The sequence below is a fragment of the Vespula vulgaris genome, chromosome 2 (genome assembly GCF_905475345.1).
Source record: "Vespula vulgaris chromosome 2, iyVesVulg1.1, whole genome shotgun sequence".
Taxonomy (NCBI): Eukaryota; Metazoa; Arthropoda; class Insecta; order Hymenoptera; family Vespidae; genus Vespula; species Vespula vulgaris.
The window spans coordinates 17,747,563-17,768,240 of record NC_066587.1 but is presented as its reverse complement, the minus strand read 5'-3'; the positions used below and the strand labels follow the sequence as shown (position 1 = coordinate 17,768,240).

The 20,678-nt window shown below is 37.3% G+C and overlaps 1 protein-coding gene across 2 annotated transcripts in view; it reads left to right on the top strand.

The window, feature by feature from the left end:
* Positions 1-11,359: 11,359 nt before the first annotated feature.
* The window catches only part of LOC127072947 (retinal homeobox protein Rx1-like), a 40,853-nt gene continuing 31,534 nt past the window's right edge, over positions 11,360-20,678 (top strand). The window contains exons 1-2 of one of the 2 annotated variants that reach the window (XM_051013846.1): positions 11,360-12,049; positions 12,403-12,701. In XM_051013846.1, coding sequence (XP_050869803.1) covers positions 12,527-12,701 — 175 coding nt within the window. In that variant the 5' untranslated portion in view covers positions 11,360-12,049; positions 12,403-12,526. Of the gene's footprint in view, positions 12,702-20,678 lie in introns of both variants that reach the window. The other variant, XM_051013844.1, reaches the window with a different exon arrangement.

The following is a 20,678-nucleotide window of genomic DNA, read 5'->3' as shown; positions in this document are numbered from 1 at the left end:
CAAAATTTACTCTTCGTTCGTTGAAGACCATCCTTGCGAGCGCGCGCGCGCGCCTAGGTTCTCAGAAATTTCCCTCTTTAACTATTCTCTTCGAGAGAATGAACGAGATGAACATATCGGATAAAAGAAGAAAATATGTAAGTAGCTATTTACGCGTATGTACGTACATATATGCATACACCTACATACCTACTTACTTCTAACGAAAATATTTCTTCATCTTTTTTATTATATCGACAGGGGTGTTTCATTTTTCTTTTACCTATTTTCTTATTTTCCTTTTTTTTTTATCGCATTTTTCGAGATAACTCCAAAGTTGCTTCGGATCGAAAGCTGCTTTGGTAGAGTATCTCGAGAATGATTGTCAAAGAGGAAGAAATAATGAACGTATTTGAGGATCGAAGAGTCTTCTTTTTCTTCTTCCTCTTCTTTTTCTTCATCATCATCATCATCTTATTCTTCTCTTTCTTTTTCTTCCTCCTCCTCGACGAGACTTAGAGATGCCAAAGGTTTCTTCGGAACCCTCGTCGTCGTAGTTGGCGTCGGCGGCGGCACTTTGAACGGTAACCTCGTTTATGACGACGCTGGACACGGAATGTAGGAAACACCGATAACAGCGGTGACGGAAATATCGACTTTTGAGAGCTTCCACCCTACCACTACGCTCTCGTCGCGTTCCATCCCTTCTCTATCTCTCTCTCTTTCTGTCTCTCTTTCCTTCTCTGTCTCTCTTTTACTCTTTGCTCTTTCTCTCTCACTCTTTATTCTCTCCTCCTCCTCTCTCTTCTCTCTCTATCCGCCCCTGGCAAATCATCCCGTTCCACTCCTCCCTCGCAATTCAACGAAGAGAGAATGTGAAAGAGAGATAGAGAGAGAGAGAGAGAGAGAAAGAGAGAGTAAAAGAGAGACGGAGATATAGAGGAGGGAAAGCAGAAAAGAGGAAGCGAGGAAAAGAGGGATGAAAGGTGAGGCAAAGTGAGAGAGAGAGAGAGAGAGAGAGAGAGTGAGAGAGTGATAGAGGGTGGTGAAGAGGAGGGGGAGGGCAGCCCACTCTGGTGGCGGTTGAAAGAACCAATTTTGTCCTAATAGAAAAATCCCCAGCGCCGTACCCAATTTATAAACCCACAAACATGGCTGGCGGAGGGCGCTCGTTCTTCTCCCTCTTCCTCCTCCTCCTCCTCTCTCTCTCTCTCTCTCTTTCTCTTTTTTTCTCTCTTTCTCTCTCTCTCTCTCTCTCTCTCTCTCTCTCACTCTCACTCACTCTTTCTCCTCCCGAATCCCAACGCACAACGCCGCTGAACACATCGGATTTGTAAAGCCGAGTTCACCATAAAGCCCGGTCGCGTGCGAACGCGTGAATTTGCCCTCGCGCGAAAGGAGCTCTCGGTACTCCTTGCTCTCTACGAATAGGCGACGATGAAAAAGAACTGATTTCGTCGGATGCGAGCAAGCGAATTTTCTCCCATCCTACCACATCTTTTCTATCTCTCTCTTTCTTTCTGTCTCTCTCTCTCTTCTCTTTTAGTTCATATCTCTTTTTTCTATTTTTTATATCTTTTTATTGAACTACTCGGAATTTTGCAGATTTTTGATTCCTGTTCTTTCTTCTTTTTCTTTTCGTTTCCATTTTTATTGTTGTTTGTTGTAAATCCCGAAAAAGAAATCTAACGAAAACATTGAATCACTTTTTTTCAGAATGTATATACGTATATATGTATGTATCTATGTACGTATATATGTATGTATGTATGTATGTATGTATGTTTACATACATTTGTCGATCGAGATAAATAAGCAAAGTGACTCGATCGAGTCAGTCGAATTTTGTTAATCGCCGATCGATCTATAAACCGTCGGAGAAATTATCGTATGAAATGGCCGCTTTATTTTATGTATAGAGATAGAGAAAGAGAGAGAGAGAGAGAGAGAGGGAGAGAGAGAGAATGAAATAGCGCGGCGAACGTAAATTGAAAATTATATCGGAATGGTGGGCGTAATGACGTATTAACGATAAAGGAATTAAACGATTTCGCGTTTTCGATTTAATCGTCATAGGAATTACGAAGTGGGTGATATATATATATATATATATATATATATATATATATATATATATATATTTATGGAGTCCTTTCCTTTATAATAGTTGCGGATGATCGCGAGATAGCAAGAAACGAACGAATGGAAAGATATCGTGATCGACGGGAGGAGAACGCGTATCGAAAAAATAAAAAATGAAAATGGGAAAAGAAGAAAAAAATAAGTAAGTAGATAAGTTAAAAGAAAAAAGAGAAAGAGAGAGAGAGAGAGAGAGAGAGAGAGAGAGAGAAAGAGAGAGAGAGAGAGAAGAAAGGTAAAGGGAACACATGGCACGAAAGAGTAGACCCATGTTGGCTACAAAGGTATCCAACAGAGATAAATACGTCGCAAGTTTAAAGCGTGCACTCCTATCCTTGGCATATGCACGCAGCAGGAAACAAGAATGTCCATCTGCGGAGACGGGATCAGATTTGCCGATAAAAACTTTTACTCAAATCGATTTCAAATCTGATTCACCTTATCGTTACTTATAAACTAAATAGTACCATTTGTTCGATAAACCATCATATATATACCATACGTATATGTATATATATATATATATATATATATATATATATATATATATGTATATATATTTATGTATATATAGTTAAATTCGTAATGGCGAATTTTCTCGCGTTAATGATCATATAAAAAAAAGAAGAAGAAAAATCTGTATAAGTCTATAATGGAATAAAAACGATGACAAATATCTCGACCTATCTTGACGATAATAAACGATCTCGTTCGAACTGAAAACCAATGATTCGTTCCACTTACATAGACATACATATATATATATATACATATAACAACAAATACATATATATATAATATAACATGCAACAAATGTTTATACTATATCCTATAGACGGTATCATTTGACAACTACCGACCATAAATCGTTCTTTAACGTTAGACCGACTACACGCTTCTCAGAATGTTTCATGCTTTTAATCGCACGTAGTGATCGTCTGACCCCGGGACACGGTCCCATAGTTTATTTAACAACGCCCGGGGCATCGGTAAACACGGGTTAGCGGATTGGCCCCAGGGAGGAGAGACCGAATGATAGTTAACGTACCGCTAAACGCCATTGGAGAGAGAGGACCTCCACTGTCCCTTCCCGCTTCGCGCCCAACATACCCGAGCTTCGTATATTGCGTACGCAAGGGGGACCCGAAATTTAATTTTGTGCTTTTTGTACAGCGCCAAATCGTTCTTTTTCTCTCTCTCTCTCTCTCTTTCTCTCTCTTTCTCTCTCATTCTATATGCTCGCTGATATACACAGTTGATCTCTCTTTCTCTCTTTTTAACACCCCTCTTTCTATCTGTATCGCTTTTTCACCTCGTCCTATCTCTCTTCCACCCACCCATCGTCTCTTCCTCCCCCTTTTACCACCTCACTACTTCTCTTACCATCTCTCCCTCTCACGCTTTCGTCTACTATCGTCGACAGACAGAACGGAGGCGATAACACCATCGGCATCGTCGGAAAGATTTCTCTTCGATTTTTTTCTATAGTTATCTACTCTCTCTGTCTCTCTCTTTCTCTCGCTCTCTCTCTTTCTCTCTTTCTTTCTTTCTCTCTTTTTCTTTTCTTGCACTTATTTATACCGCTTAAAAATAAAAAAAGAAAATAGAAAGAAAAAGAAACCATCGGCATTCATTGAAGAGTTAATTTTAGTTTATGGTGCTTTTTAAGATATCCCGTAGAAAACTGAAGTATCTCTAACGTTGGAAGCTGAATAATTTTGATAGATAAATCTGTATCAATAATCCTTCCTAATTTTAAACACTCGTATTTATTTAACGAGACGACGAAATTTTTCAATTGATCTCGCCTTTCGACGAAATACTTTTTACTTATAATGTACAGATATACTCGCAGGTTTATCGATACGTACATACGTGAATACATACGTAACCATGTAGTATATATTTCGAAGTGGCTTTTATTCGTGGTAACGAAACCACGTTTTCGATCATGTAAAATATGTGATATTGATTCGAAGCATGGACGTTCGGACGGTCAAGGGCAATGCGATGACGTTGCAGTGACAAATAACGATGACGTTACTAACTCACTCACTCTCTCTCTCTCTCTCTCTCTCTCTCTCTCTCTCTTTCTCTCTCTCCTGAAATTGAAATAATTTATGATTTAAACTCGAGAAAATTAATATGAAACATTTGGAAAGCGACCATTAGGAAAGGTATCGACAAAAAGATAAACGTTTCCAAAAGCAAGTGACCATTTGGTCGGTCATCTTTTGGATCCATACACACATACACACATTCACAAAGAGAAAGAGACGCACGTACACACATATAAACACATAGAGACTTTGTTAACTTCTCAAATCGAGCCTGAGAGTCGGAGCGTTTCATTTCCGGACTCCCCACGCGTTCTCTATTGTTCCTGACAGATTAACCTGACGCTAGTAACGATGATCCCTCGTCTCTCAGATTGTCAAGTTGCCGTTCATTACGAAATTCGTGAGATGAGAGAGGATTTTGGACAAGGAGAAGGAGAAAACAAGAGAAACAGATGGATAGAAAGATCGAGAGAGAAAGATATAGAGATATAGAGATAGAAATATAGATAGAGATAGAAGGTTGTAAGAGAGATACCGAGACAAGAGTAAATTCGAGGAGAAGTGATAGAGCAAAAGAGATGGAGAGAGAGAGAGAGAGAGAGAGAGAGAGAGAGAGAGAAGAGATAGAGAGTGAAAGAGAGAGAGAGAGAGAGAGAAGGTACAGAGATGGTTGACTTGATGAAATCATGCCGCGAGAATTAAACGGGGATACCTCGTTTACGTGTGTCGCTAGCATCGTTTACCTGTGTGTGTCAAGCTATTTCTACGTACACACGTACACTTATCCACACCCACGTGTATGTCGGTGCGTGTGTGTGTGTGTCTCTCTCTCACTCTCTCTCTCTCTCTCTCTCTTTCTCTCTCTCTCTCTCTCTTACTCTCTCGCTCTCTGTGAAACGGTACTGGGCTCCAATTGGCGGGAGCAAGACAACGGTAGGAGTTGACGGCAGTGTATACACAGTTAATTAAGCTGGAGTACCACGGATGGTGGAACGCGAGAGGAGGATCAAGAGATGAAGGAAGAGAGAGAGAGAGAGAGAGAGAGAGAGAGAGAGAGAGACACAGGGAGGAAGGGAAACAGAGTCAGATGGTGGGGGAAGGAGAAGATGAGATAGCTGGAGAAGGCTGGTAGGTGGGCTCGTACACAGAGAGAGAGAGAGAGAGAGAGAGAGAGAGAGATAAATAGATAGAGGTAGAGGTAGAGAGAGAGAGAGAGAGAGAGAGAGAGAGAGAGAGAGAAAGAGAGAAAGAGAGAGAGAAGCCCTTTGCAAACGGGAGCGACGATGACGCTCTATCTCGTCCTGTCCTATACTGTCCTATCCTGTCCCTGTCCTGTGGCCTGCGAACGTAATTTGTTCTTCGAATGTGCTGCGCACTATCACCGATTTTCATCCTGTTCTATATATCTAAAGACGCTCCAGGTTGGCACAATCGTAAGGATTGAAGCCATCGAGTTCTTCTTCTTTTTCGTTTTTATTTATTTTTCTTCTTTCTGTTGTACTTTTTTTGTTTTGTTTTTTCTCGTTATTTTTTTTTTATTCTCTTAATTCGACTTCGTGGAACGGGTAAGTAGGCAAGTAAGTACCCACTTAAATACTTAACGCGTCGAATGAGAGATCGACGAATTTTTTACGTTCGCGTTTCTATTTTTTTTTTTTTTTTTATATTTCTTCTTCTTTTCCTTCTTGTTCTTGTTTCTTGGTTTTTCTTCTTATTTTTTTTGCGTGTTTTGTGAAACAAAAGAGAATTGCGGTCAATCGTTTACGAAGTATTTTCAACATGTTTTGAAAAAGATTATTTAGAGAGAGAGGAAGAAAGAGAGAGAGAGAGTTTTAATGTATTCATTTTTCTTTAAATGCTTTTAATCTCATACATAAAAGATTAAATTTTACAAATTCTGCAGATACTTGCCAATACTTAAAATTCTTCCAAATGCGTTGATCAATATGATACCTTATTTATTTCGAGAGGAATATTTAAAGGATTTGAAAAAAATACGATCGAAGATGGAATGAGAAAGTATTAAGAAATATTTGAGAAATGATTTCGATTTTTCTTAAGAACGGAATGTCTTTTCCTTTATGAGGTATTCTTTCTTTTTTCCTTTTTCCTTCTCTCTCTCTCTCTCTCTTTCTACAAATATACTATAATAGACAAGAGATTAAGCGTCGGAAATCCCAAGATCCTTGTGTACTAAGAAATAAATACCATTCTCGATGGACCAACCACCGTGGCAGTAGAATTTAGTCTTAGTAAAAACCTGTTGTGAGATCTGTCTGAGTTCGACAATGGGAAGGAAAACACCACCCGCGGTTTCCCTGCACCAAACAAGCTTTTCTTTCTCTATTTCGAAAAAAAAGAGAAAGAGAAAGAGAAAGAGAAAGAGAAAGAGAGAGAGAAAGTGAGAATGAGACATACACACACATATTTATATATATATATATATATATGTATTTATGTATTTATGTACACACACACACACACACGCGCGCGTATTTATTTATATACATAGGAAAAATAGCATACTCCATTATCTTTTTTCTATTGGTGACATCGTCGATTCGAATTCGTGGCTACCGGTATTACGAAGAATACCACCATTTTCTTCTTCGCACCTCACGACACGACGAAGAGACAAGAAGAATTTTCTTTCATCTCGCTCGCTCATTCTTTCACTTACTCTCACTCCTCTCTTTCTCTCTCTTTTTCTCTGCGGATAAAACGGATCGCCCAGGGGAAAATTGGAGCGGATTATCTCATGATTCTCTAGCGAAACTTTCTCAATGGCCGTCACAACGAAATTAGACTTATCTCGGTCATCTGAGAGCTCCCCGTCCGTCGCACACGCAGCTGCGTTTCTCTTTTTCTTCTCTCCTCTCCTCTCCTTCTCTTCTTCCTTCTTCTTCTTCTTCTTCTTCTTCTTCTTCTTCATCTTCTTCATCTTCTAACAATTTCTCTCTTGATCAACGAAACGAGCTACCATTTTGTTCCTTTTCGTATTGTCGTTCAGTCGCTTTTATTCAAGTCGGCTCGCGTCAGATTTTTCGCTAAACTGTTTTCTCTCCTTTTTCTCGAGACGAGAGAAGTAAAGAGAGAGAGAGAGAGAGAGAGAAGGAGAATAAACGTTGCTCCTTTCGACGGACAGGACACGCGCCATTGTTGCGAACGGATGATCGAGCCGGACCTTAAAGACCGACAATGTGTTTACAATGAAGTCGAGAATCCGCTTCGTTTTGCTAGAACGGTTTTCAAACATACGAATGAAAATTGAAAGAATATCGCTCGATCGGATCTACCACTACTTACTTTGTTTGCCGATTCTCTGCGTTCAATTCTCTGTCTCTCTTTCTCTCCCTCTCTCTCTCTCTCTCTCTCTCTCTGTTTCTTTCACGCTATTATATTCTCGTAAAATTCTAACGTTTCGAATAGATCCTACGATTCGATAAAAATATCAAAGAATACAAATTTATTTTCTTTTCTCGTAGGTAGGATATTGCGATCTACTTTTCTAATGTATTTATTTATTTATTTATTTATTTATTTATTTTCTTATGTTTCGTCTTTTTATTTTGTTACATCCTTTCTTTCTTTTTTGCTTTTAATTTTTCCCCTCTCCTTCACCTGGTTTAAACGGATACAAATGATACGAGTTTTGATTTATTTAACTTTCCCACGACGCGATGTTACTTTTCGTGATAAAAGAAACAAATGAGGAGAGACAATAAATAAATAAATAAATAAATAAATAAAAAGAAATCGAATCGACCTCGATAAATAAACATAAATAAGTATTACTTCAGTTATATCTAAAGATCGAATCTATATGACTCATCGAATACTCGAAAGGATTTTTTAAGAAAGCTTTTCTTCCTTTCCACCTCTTTCGAGGATATCGTTACATTGATTATAGCCTGCTTACTTCTCGAGCACAAAATGGAAACATCATTTTTCCAAAATATAGGTTCGCAAGCTACCGGGCCTTAACAAAAGTAGCTTAAGAGTGTTTCGATTATCCATTTCGAGATAGGCACTCTTTGCTCCAAATACGAGGACGGTCGTAACCGTTTAACCGTCGTAGCTACCTGAGTTTTTCAACGTCTGTTAGTAATCCATCGAGCCACTTGAGAGAAAAAGAGAAAGAGAGAAAAAAAAAAGAACCCCTGTTAAAAGTTTAGAGTCGAAAGATCAGACTGTTCGAAATTAGCTAAAACTGGAAGTAAAGTGCCGAAGGGATAGGATCGAAGGAGCTGAGGTTAGAAAATAAATGTGCCTGATCTAATTCCACATCTTGGTTCCTAACTCTCTCTCTCTCTCTCTCTCTCTCTCTCTCTCTCTCTCTCTCTCTCTCTTTGTCAGATATTTATCGCTGTAAGTGGGATCCGGTTAAATGCAACTGTGATCTGATTTCCACGAGGGACTTAAAAGCTTTTTCTCCAGGTTCTCTTTTCTTTCTCTCTCTCTCTCACACACACACACACGTACGGTCTCTCTTGCTATCTCTATCTCCCTATGCTGGAGCCACGAGCTAGATTGGTGGCCGAGATTGAGCGGGGTGGAAAATGGCGTTGTCGAGGACTCGTCGACTCTTCGAATATTCGCGAGAGCCGATAAGTAAATTCCACGTGACACGGCACGCTCGTGGGAACATTGTTGTCCTTCGAGACCCTTTATCGAGATTTTATCCCTTACGGTCTTGTTATAGTTACTTTCTAACTGCACGTGTCAATCCTTTCTCAAATTATTACATAGCCGATACACGGGACATTTATTTAAATTAGACGCAAAGAAAAATTTTTTCTCTTTTCTAGTTCGTCTTTTATATCTGATATCTAATTGATCTTTTTACAATTTCGAAGAGTCTTTTAATAAATTACAATTAAAGTTAATGCGTGAAGAAATTTATTTTATTTTTAAGTAGTAGATAATTTTTATGAAATAGCAGAATATTTGACAAATTATAGTCAGTTGGGAATGGTAATTCCCTCTCTCTCTCTCTCTCTCTCTCTATACACACACATATATGTATTCAATATATTCAATGTTTTGAACAATTTAAAAAATCTTTCACCTTAAGTTCAATCATCAGAAACAGTATCTTAGTATCATCGTATTGGAAAGTTTGTAGAATAGAAATATACATACATACATACATACATACATACATATATAATATATATATATCTGTGTGTATATATATATATATATATATATATATATATATATATATATATATATATATATATATAGGAAGAAGGAAAGTCCTTTTCCTATAACGGCCAAACGGGAATTCATCCGCAACGTATAATTTAGCTCGATATAGTTAGATCGATTTTGAGCAAAGCTACTGTTTCGCTAGAGGCGGATATCTTTTGTCGCGCGGTTTTGTGGGCGTACACTTCCCCCCAGGCTAAAACGCCAAATGGTAACGACGATACGCGGAATCGAGCGTGGAATGGGAAACAGGGATTTATTTTGTGTCCTCTCGTTGGTTTTTGGTCTACGGGAATGGAAAAGAAACAATTTCCAAGCCGGACGCGCGCCGTTCTGCTAACCGGAAAAGCGTTCCCGGTTTTTGCTGCTTTGTCACCAGGCAAATCCCGAAAACTCATGGAAAGAACGCTGCGGATAAAAATCTGTTATCCACTCTTCTTTTTCTCTCTCTCTCTCTCTCTCCCTCTCTCTCTTTCGTACATAGTTACACACACAAAGAAACAGGCACGCGCGCACACACTCTCGTTTCCACGACGACGAATCGACGAAAATTCCTTTCGATGGTAAATTCAAATCAAAAGATAAAACTACAAAATTCGTACGTTCCTCAGTTCGGAATATAAAATGAAAAAAGAACATTTTTGCCGTTTAATTCTCACTCAAACAGATTCATTTACGTAATTTCGTTCGATCGATCGAAACTTCGTTTGAAAGTAATTTCTAACGATAGAAATATATATATATATATATATATATATATATATATATATATATATACACGCATATAGATATACGTATGCATGCCTGTATATACTTAAACGTACAAATAAGAGAAGATAATCGATCGTCGAATTATCGTAATTCGATTTATTTCTTAAAACGAAATCGGTCGGATGAATGGAGAAAAAAAAAGTTAGTTATCGAGATCAATTGATACGAATACATATACATACAGTTCGTATTGTACGTCGTACTTACATACGTAAGTAGTTACTTACTTACTTACTTGCTTACTTACTTAGTCTCTAAAATTCACGAAGTATTGTATATACCTACATAGGTATGTACACAGGAGCATAGAAGCCTCGGCGTAAGCGGTAAGCTTTACCTCATTTCTGGCAATTACAGGGGATGCCAGAATCCGCCGCAAGAATCAACCCACACCGGGCACCCTCTGTACACTTTGTGTCTACGCGTATTTCGTATACGTGTCTACACGTCTCTCTGTCTCTCTCTCTTTCTCTCTCTCTCCCTCTCTCTCTGTATATGTGTATGCACGTATACATATATTCACGTGGATATACGTGCGTATGTTGCGAGAACGTTTGTACATCAGTGAGAACCACCCCTCTACGTACGTTCGCTTTTGCGCACGTCTACGAGCTTCCCTCTCTCTCTCTCTCTCTCTCTCTCTCTCTCTCTCTCTCTCTCTCTGTCTTACACAAACGTACATAGACTCATAGAGTAGAAGATAGACGTACATACACATACACGAATACACAGAGAGAAAGAAAGAGAGAGAGAGAGAGAGAGAGAGAGAGAGAGACGTAGACGTAGAAGAGGACTGGAAACCCGCGTACGTTGTCACAGAAGCCAGAAGAAAACTCGTCGTTCGACCATTCCACCCCTCTCAAACCTCCCAACTCCCACCCTACCGTATTCTACCCGTACCCTCCTTTCCTCCCTCCCATCTCCGCTTCGGAGTCTAACGCAAGCCGAAAACTCTCCCCCACCGTGTTGATATCGGCAGGGGTTGGATAAAGATGAAAATTTCACTATGATTGAGCACCACTGTCTCGCCATGTTCCTCTATCTTGATTACGATTGGTTAGTAGTTACCTCGAGCTTCCCTACCATTGGTCGTTCTAAGCCACGCCCAATACCATTTCAATCAGGGTTCCCACCTCTTTCTTCCCTCACGATATCGTGCTTCCCTAAGTGAGTAGTTGTGTGCAGCTGCAACAAAGGCCACCCCGCTAGACGACGGCCGGCTAGTCCTCGAGTAGGACGCACGCTCTCCTCAAAGCATCGACCCTTACATACGACGACACTTATTTTGGGAGAAAGAGAGACGGAGAGAGAAAGAGAGAGAGAGAGAAACAGATAGAGAGAGAGAGAGAGAGAGAGAGAGAGAAGGGAGAAGGGAGAAGAGAGAAAAGTATAGATCGCAATCGATCCAACGGCAAGACTTCTTTCGAAAAGTTCGATCGACCAGTATCGACACAGACACACGCTCTTAAATATCTCATAATCGAAGTAAGTGATGTATTTGAAATCTGTATATATTTGAAATAAAAGTGCTATCCTTCGAGTTTTGAACATCAAGAAAGAAATTAATAATCCGTTCGCACGTGAAACAATGACGAGGGATAATTCGTTGAAGGAGAATTATTATTTATTTCTGTAGGATGATCGATAAGGTTTTCTGTTTTCTTTTTTGTGTGCGGTGAAAATAAGAAAGAAGAAGAAGAAGAAGAAGAAGAAGAAGTAGAAGAAGGAAGAGAGAAAGAGAAGAAGGGAAGAGAAATACGTCGCGATCAACGATGGACCGTGTCAACGTGCTATCCTTCGTGGAAACGTCGTCGCGACATACGCTTTGATTTGATTTTATATAACGTAAAAGAAGAAAAAAGAGAAGAAGAAACGAAGTCGAGAAAGAAGTTAGTATAGTGATTTATACGTATAGTGACTATATATATATATATATATATATATATATATGTATATACATATATATATATATTATCATAATTAATTGACTATGAATGCAAATCGTTTTGTTGCCGTTACCTTGTGACCTTGTAAATCTTAACGAGTGATCGACGAACGATATTAATGATACGTATCGGACGTGAGTTTCGTATTTATTGACAAAAAAAAAAAAAAAGAAAAAGGGAAGAAGAAAAAATACAAAGAAAAAGAAAATGATCGGCCCTCGTTGTACCAACGATGCAACGTGTTCTCGCGTAAATAGAAAGTGAATTATTACGTCGATTTTTTTTTTTTTGAGAAGCAACGAAAAAACAACAGAACGATAACAAAAACGGAAGAAAATAAATCGTACAAACTGACGAGGACTCGAGTGAAATTAGTTCTTCGTCTTCGAACGGAATTTTTGTCAAATTTCACGAACGGCGATGGATTCGCAGCAGCTCGTTGAAACGAGCTCGCAAAACAGTCAGGACATCGTCCTGCCTAAACCAACCAGCAGCACACCACGACACAGCATCGATGCTATACTCGGCCTGGCTAATCACAAAAGGAATCATCAAGAAATGGAAGACAGTACTCGCGAGTCTCAGGAGAACGCTGGTACTCCTCTTTGTTTATCACTTATACATACACATATACGTATATACATACATACATAAATATCTACTATTCGTACGTGTATATATGTGTGTGTGTATGTATGTATATATACATATATATTTACTAAATGCAATTGAATCGTTTTATTTATGGAGCATTTATCGAGAAACATATTTTGTCGTTGTGATTGTTTTTATTTGTTGTTTATCTATTTTTTATTTCTTTGCTGAGGTATGTATATATGTACATATATATATATATGTTATGTATATTATATATATTTATATATATACACACACGAAAATAACATAGAAATCATTGCAACGAAACGTTTCGTTCGAGAATATCCTGTTATGATTCAATTTGACAATAATTATTTTATGGCATGTATAATCAACAATTAATTTCTTTCCGACGACGAGACTTCGACGAAACCGATCGTACAATATCCATACACATTTATTTCTAGTTTCTATTATCGTATCAAATGTGAAATGCCGGGAAAAACTTGTTTGTCAATATTATGTTTCCAAGCTGATAGATCGTGATTATTCGCAAAAAGAAAAAAGAAGAAGAAGGAAAAATATTTATCCGTATTTCTTAGAAATTCGAATGATCTTGTGAACTATCGTCATCTATCGTTTGAATCCGTGTCCGACGGTAGACGGATTCATTTGTCATTCGTGTGACGTATTATCATTCAACACGCGTTTTCCCCCACCCTCGACTCATCGCTATATAATACATATTCACCGAGTATTATCACCGAGTGATAAAACGAGTGATGTTTAATTTAATGATTGCCTCTTATAACGTATATAATCATAGATTTGAATGATGTCAGCATAAATTTATTGCCTGCTGTGTACTTTTCTTATACGGCTATCATCGCCATATCGTTAAAAAGAGCGACGTGTCTTCCGATTCTTAGCCGAGTAAGTAAGTACTTACTTACTTGCTTACGTTGTAGTCGCCAAAGTTGCACGTATAGCTTCCTCGCCTATGTAATGTTAGCGTATAATTGGAAAATCGTTATTATCACGACGATCTCTCGACTACGACGACACGGCAGCCACGCGTTAATTCGCCGTCCGGAGTTAAACCGAAGCGCTTTCTACAGCCAGTTCCCACTAACTTTTTTTTTATCATCTATACATACATATATATATACACAGTGTGTGTATGTGTGTGGATATATACATACATATATATATACGTAATTACATACGTGAACGTATACGCTCGCGTGTACACGATATATTATATATTATACGTACGTATATACGGAACGTTTAATAAAGAACATTTATCCAACAAATAATATTTCATTTAGTTATATATCATAAAAACGTGTGTTACAAGAAGAAAAAAGAGAAAGAAGCGATGCGGTGGTTTGTTTAATTATATCGAATTAAATTCGTACGATATGATTTTCGCTAATATTGATTAAAATTATGATTAGGTAATGAACGATTAAATGACGTCACCATTTATCCACGTACATACCTTCACACATACATACACATATACACACGTATGTAAATATGTCGGTCATCGAGTAAACGTATATCCAATAATTCCAATTTCGAGGCACACTTTTGTCCGGAGGAAGGTCGAATTTATCCTTCGAGCAATGAAAACGAGCGTCGTTTTCGTGTCATTCTACCTACCGCGTTCGCGTTTCGTGCAGGTGCACGTATCGACGCAACACTTTCGGTGGAAAGGTCAGAATCGACAAAACAATTTCGTACGGGCGCTACTACCGTTATCGAGAGAGAGAGAGAGAGAGAGAGAGAGACCGCGAGGGTAAATCGAGGAAGAGAGATAGAGAGTAACGATGACGAATAACGGAGTAATATAATAGTTGTAGGGAACAGAAATCGCATAATCTCGAACGAAACGAAACACGTGGCCTTCTTTCTCTTTTTCTTTTTTCTTCTCTTTTTCCTCCTTTCTTTCTTTTCTTCACGGAATATAACGATTACAAAAAAGAGAGAGAGAGAGAGAGAGAGATGTAACATCAATGCGTGTCTTGTTATAAAGAAAAAAAAAGAAAAAGAAAAGCAAAACAAATACAATAAATAAGTAATTAATAATATTTTCCATAAATTTACACGATCGTTATCAATGAACGTAATAAAGATTAATCGTCATCGAAATACGATGTTAGATCATCGCTCAAACGTAACGTCGGGAAATAAATTCCAATATCAATCCAATTAATCTCACATACGTTGTACGACGAAGAAAGAGAGAGAGAGAGAGAGAGAGAGAGAGAGAGAGAAATGGGCGGGATGGAGAGAAGACAGAGATGAAGAGAGAATGGTAGATAGAGTGGGAGGGAGGGAGGGAGAGGGACGATGACGCGTGATTTTTGGCGAAGGTTGACGTTAATTGCCTCTTAATCGCCGACGTCAGATCGAGATACGTCGACGGTCGTGTACCATCTATCGAGATAAAAGAAGCAAAACTACGTAGTAGATGCTCCTACATACTTGATAAGGAATAAGAAAATAAAAAAGAAAGAAATAAACACGAAATGAAAGAAAGAAAAGCAAAAAAAAAAAGAAAAAGAAAAAGAAAGAGAAGAGGGAAAAAAATGGGGAAAAGAAAAAAGTGAAAGGAAGAAAAGGAAAATAAAGTCGGGCGCGAGCGACGAGAGAGATAGGAAGAAAAATTTGCGATATTGATGAGTAAGTAAAGTAGCATAAGAGGAGGAGGTGGAGGAAGAGAGGGAGGGAAGGAGGAGGAGGAGAAATGGATAAAGAAGAGAGGGAACAAAGAAGGAAATAACACGCGAGATAAAAGAAAGAGAGAAATTAAAAAAAGAAATATACGAGACAAGAAAAAGGAATGAAAAAAAAAATGAAAAGAAAACGAAAGAAAAAGGAGGGACATCGGAGTCTGCTTAGCCATGGTCCAATCTTGTCCCGCTAATCGAATTATCATTAATTATGATACCGTGTGCCGAGAGGAGAAAGGTAAAAGCCGAGCAGCACAGCCTCCGCTAATAAGTACGGAGCGCTTTGAAAGATATATATATATATATATATATATATATATATATATATATATATATATATAAAGAGAGAGAAAGAGAGAGAGAGAGAGATAGATAGATAGATAGATACAGAAAGAGAAAGAGAGAGAGAGAGAGAGATAAAAATAAAAAAAATAGATGGGAAGCGGCTTTAAGTCAGTCGCTTCTTAAGAGCCGAATTGACGTGCCTACTAATGGATCGTGCCTTCATCATCTGCTTTCTTTTTCATCATCTTCATCATCTTCTTCTTCTTCTTCTTCTTCTTCTTCTTCTTCTTCTTCTCCTCCTCCTCCTCTTTCTTCTTCTTCTCTTTTTCTGCTTCCTCTTCTCTCTCTCTCTCTCTCTCTCTCTCTTTATCTTTTCTTTAGTAACTATCCTTAAAACGAAGTTAACGTCGATTTAAATATACCCCGAACGTACCAAGAAACGGATCATCTTTTTCAAGAAAGCCAAGAATACATGATTGAATCATATAAGATAATTGGAACAGGTGTTCCTTTAACGTCTTGATTAATTTCTTTCGGTTTATACGGTAATTATCGGCATCGTTTGGACGATTAACTAAAACCCCATGCAAACCCCGCGTTTTCATCCGTTTCTCTTATCTACGCTCAGAGAATTCTCCTATCAAGCGCGAGAACTCGTTAAAATGCAAAACGCTCAAGTCCGACCATGCTAGATTAGGTTTTTTTCTTCTTTTTTTCTCTCCCTTTCTCTCTTTCTCTTTATTTTTTTTTTATTGCTATTAATGCATATTACTACGTTGTTACATTATCTTAATGTAAGCTAACGGGAAGCTTTGAGAAGCACGGTATACCTGTATTTATCACCTGATTATAAAGTAGAAATCTAGAGAGTTATATACATACATTGCTTTCTCGACATTTATTAGTTAAATAAATTTCAACTATCTCGATCTATGATACTTCCATTTTTCGATTATAATTTATCAAAGATCGTTGTCCCATTTCTTATTTCTTCCGTTCCATTATTTCTTTCTTTATAAAAAAAAAAAAAAAAAAAAAAAGTATTTGCCCCTTTTTCTCTCTTTCTCTCTCTCTCTCTCTTCTTTTTATACTCGTTTTAATGTCTCTATAAAATAAATCTCAACCAATCTCGATCTGATACTATGATTTTTCAATCATAATTTCTCGAGAGATCATTCTCTCATTTCTTCTCTCTCTCTCTCTCTCTCTCTCTTTTCTTAAATCTACATATATAATTTTTTCTTTTTAAGTAAAAAGAAAACTTTACCTTCCTCCCCTCTCTCTTTCTGTCTCTTCCCCTAAATCTATATATATATTATTTTTTCTTTATAAATAAAAAGAAAACTTGACCTTCTCTCTCTCTCTCTCTCTTTCTCTCACATTCCTTCCATCTCGTTCTTACTCTCTCTAATGTCTGTATTACGGAAAAAGATCGTGACAACGTCTGCGAACGTGTGCCATACGCAAAAGTACTTTGTTAGAAGGGGGTAACTTCGATCGCGTGACCAAAACAATAGTAGGTAGGTCGTGTTCATGTGTATACGTGTGTACGTACTAGGAAGCTGTATGTGACAGAAATAAAGAAAGAAAGAAAGAAAGAAAGAGAGAGAGAGAGAGAGAGAGAGAGAGAGCTAAATGGGTGCAAGCAATTACGTGTAATTTCATACCCGTTTATTACGAGAACAGCTTGTTTTTTGGTCGGACGTTCTCGGCCCATCGAATAAACGTTGATACCGAAAGAGAGTTAGTAACGAACTCAACGGAAAGAGCCGTCGGAAGAGGACGGAAAAGTTCAACGAATAAACGGGCTTCATTAATTACGTTCCCGCACTTTTTCGATAAATTTCTATCAATTTACATTTGGGAGATACGACACACTCGCCTGGAACGTTATAACATTTGCCGAAAGAGATGAGGGGATACGAGAGGAATGATTGGGGGTAGTGATGAGGGGGTGTCGTGGGGGAGGGAAGTAAAAAGGGGATGGACGAGCGTTCGAGAAATTTTTATCGCCTCGATTCGTTCGATTTAAACGAGCGACGTTTTGTTTACCCTAGAGCTCTCTATTTGTCCGTGCGCTAAATTAAAAAGGTGAATCTTCTCGTGATACTCACCGACGAAACGGATGAGCACATGCGCGTTTTCATCCTACCAATCAGCTTTTCGTTTCGTTGTGTATATGTATCTCTGTATGCGTGAGTGCGTGCGTTTACGTTCGTCCGTTCGTGTGTGTGTGTGTGTGTGTCAGACGATGAAAAAACGACGAAAGAGAAGGAAGAAAGAACGAAAAGAAATCGATTCTCTCCAAGAGGCGAAGGTCCTAGTTGATTTTGTTCGACGAAAAAAAAGGGACAGAAAAGAGAGAGAGAGAGAGAGAGAAAGGAAAAAACGAATAATAACAAATCGATACTAATCGATAAGTTTTTAATAAGTGAGATTGTTCCTGGGCGTTTCTATTTTCCCAACATTTTTTTTTTTAATCATAAATTGACTACTTTTTGACAAATCATAAAAGAAAATGTGTAAACGGTGAAAAGATCAGAAGCGAGAATTTGGTCGGGTCGCTAAGTTCATTGAAATAATTTGATTAACGTTTGATTATGCGATATATTTATAAATAGTTAAGGGGGGGGGGGGGGGAAAAGTAAAAATACGTAATTATCTAGACGTATCGGTACATTTATCTTTTTTCGTAATAAAGATAGTGAAATATCAGATAAATACATAGAAGATAGAGAACGATGAGAGAGTGAGAGTGATATATATATATACATATATATATATATGGAGAGAGAGAGAGAGAGAAGCTTAGCAATTAAAGCGAATTACCGTCGGATCAAAGCTCACGAGTAGTAATTGGTGCACAGGTGTCGGCGATCAATCGTACACCGGGAATCGTCGCGGAACCTACTTTGCTTCGTAGAGATACCCGAAACGTTTCAGTCGTGATCGATAGTCGTAGACGAGACGACACGAATCCGACGCGAAGACAGAGATATACATTGGAAACGAAGATAGAGATAGTTACCATACCTATAAACTCTTCTACATACACATGTGTGTGTCTATATATATATGTATATATATAGCTGTAGGCAAATGAGAAACAGACATACACGTACATGTATACACGCGAACATATGTGTATATGTATATATATGTATATGTGTGTGTGTGTGTATATATGATATGTGTGTGTGTGTGTGTGTGTGTGTGTGTGTGTGTGTGTGTCTGTGTGTGTGTATATATATATATATATATATATATATATATATATATATATCCAAATACTCGTGGCAATGGTATTCGTGTAATTTGTGCACCGATTAGCAATCAGTACGTCATTACCGCGATTAATATTGACGCCTGGATAATTCAAAATCGGTATACTGAAATCCATTGACAAAATGAGTATCGCCAAATTCGTGATATGTTTTCATTGAAATATATTCGATTATTATCGTTAAATAATATTGTTTAATCTTTTTCTCTCTCTCTCTCTCTCTCTCTAGATATATATATATATATATATATATATATATATATATATATATATATATATATATATATATATACACACACACACGAATACATATGAATATATATATATTTGTAGTAATCAGTCTCGTACTAATTGTTAAAATCATTTCTATGTATATCAGTATGGTTAAATGTTTTACATAGTAAGTAGGTACTTAATCATTTCAAAAGAATTTCATTGGCTCGGTGAGCAGCGAAATGTGAATTTTAACACGCCAAGTGTAGTACGTTGCTATATATGTATGTATATCCCTTTCGTATAGAAGCTAACGAAGCTCGTGCGCCGATGCCGGCTAAGATATCCCAATGAAGCGTGCACGCTAGGGAACAATTAAATTATTAACCGGTAACCATAACGAGGGGAGAAAGAGAAAGTAGTTTTCTCCTTTATTACAAGCACTGTATATATTCGCAAAAAGAAAGGAATGAAGAAAGATAGGAAATAAGAAAATTTAGAAGAATTTGTAAGAAAGTTAAAAATCAAAAAAAATACTTTTAAAAAGTAATATATATATATATATATAATGGATAGATAATAAATGGATAGATAGATAAAAAGATAAAAATATATTTATTCATTTTCTCTCTCTCTTTCTGTTTCTCTCTATATCTTTCATCTTTTCGTTCGTTTATATCGTTGTATTTCCGTTACCCTTAAACACGAAATATCGGAAATTTAGTTGGCTCCTATTTCGAACGATTTCAACGAAAACCAGTTTCTGATAAGATTAATTCGACTCGAGGCATTCCATCTGAAATTTTCAAAACTTTTCAAATACCGATTAAGTACGATCCTCGCGTGATAACGTTAAACGAATTAGTCCGAGTGGTATCAATATCATATCGTCGGGAAAGATTATTACAAATTCGATAGGGATGAATAAGAAAAAGAGAGAGAAAGAAAGAGAGAACAAAATCAAAAGATAAACAAAAAAATATTGATGAACGAAGAAAAAGAAAATTGAACGAAAAAAAGGAAAAATTTTTTAAAGAGAAGAAAAAGAGTAAAACCAAATGAAAAATTAAACATTGATGAACAAGACTTACAATCGAAACGTAGAAATTGCAAAAAAAGAAAAAAGAAAGAAAAGAAAATAGAACGAAAAATCAGAAAAAGAGAGAAAAAAAAAGAGTAAACCAAATGAAAAATTAAACATTGATGAACAAGAATTAAAATTGAAATAGGAATCACAAAAAGAAAAAAAAAAGGAAACAAAAAAAAGAAAGAAAAGAAAAGAGAATAATAAATAAAAACAAAACGAAATAAAATAAAAAAGGAAAAAGGAAGAAGGGATGCTAAACGAATATCGATGATTACTACGATCAAATTACATTTTTATTCGGAGACGAAACAAACCGACGGGTAATAGAACAAAGTTGCTGCCTCCTCTCAAAGTCCGTTGACCCGT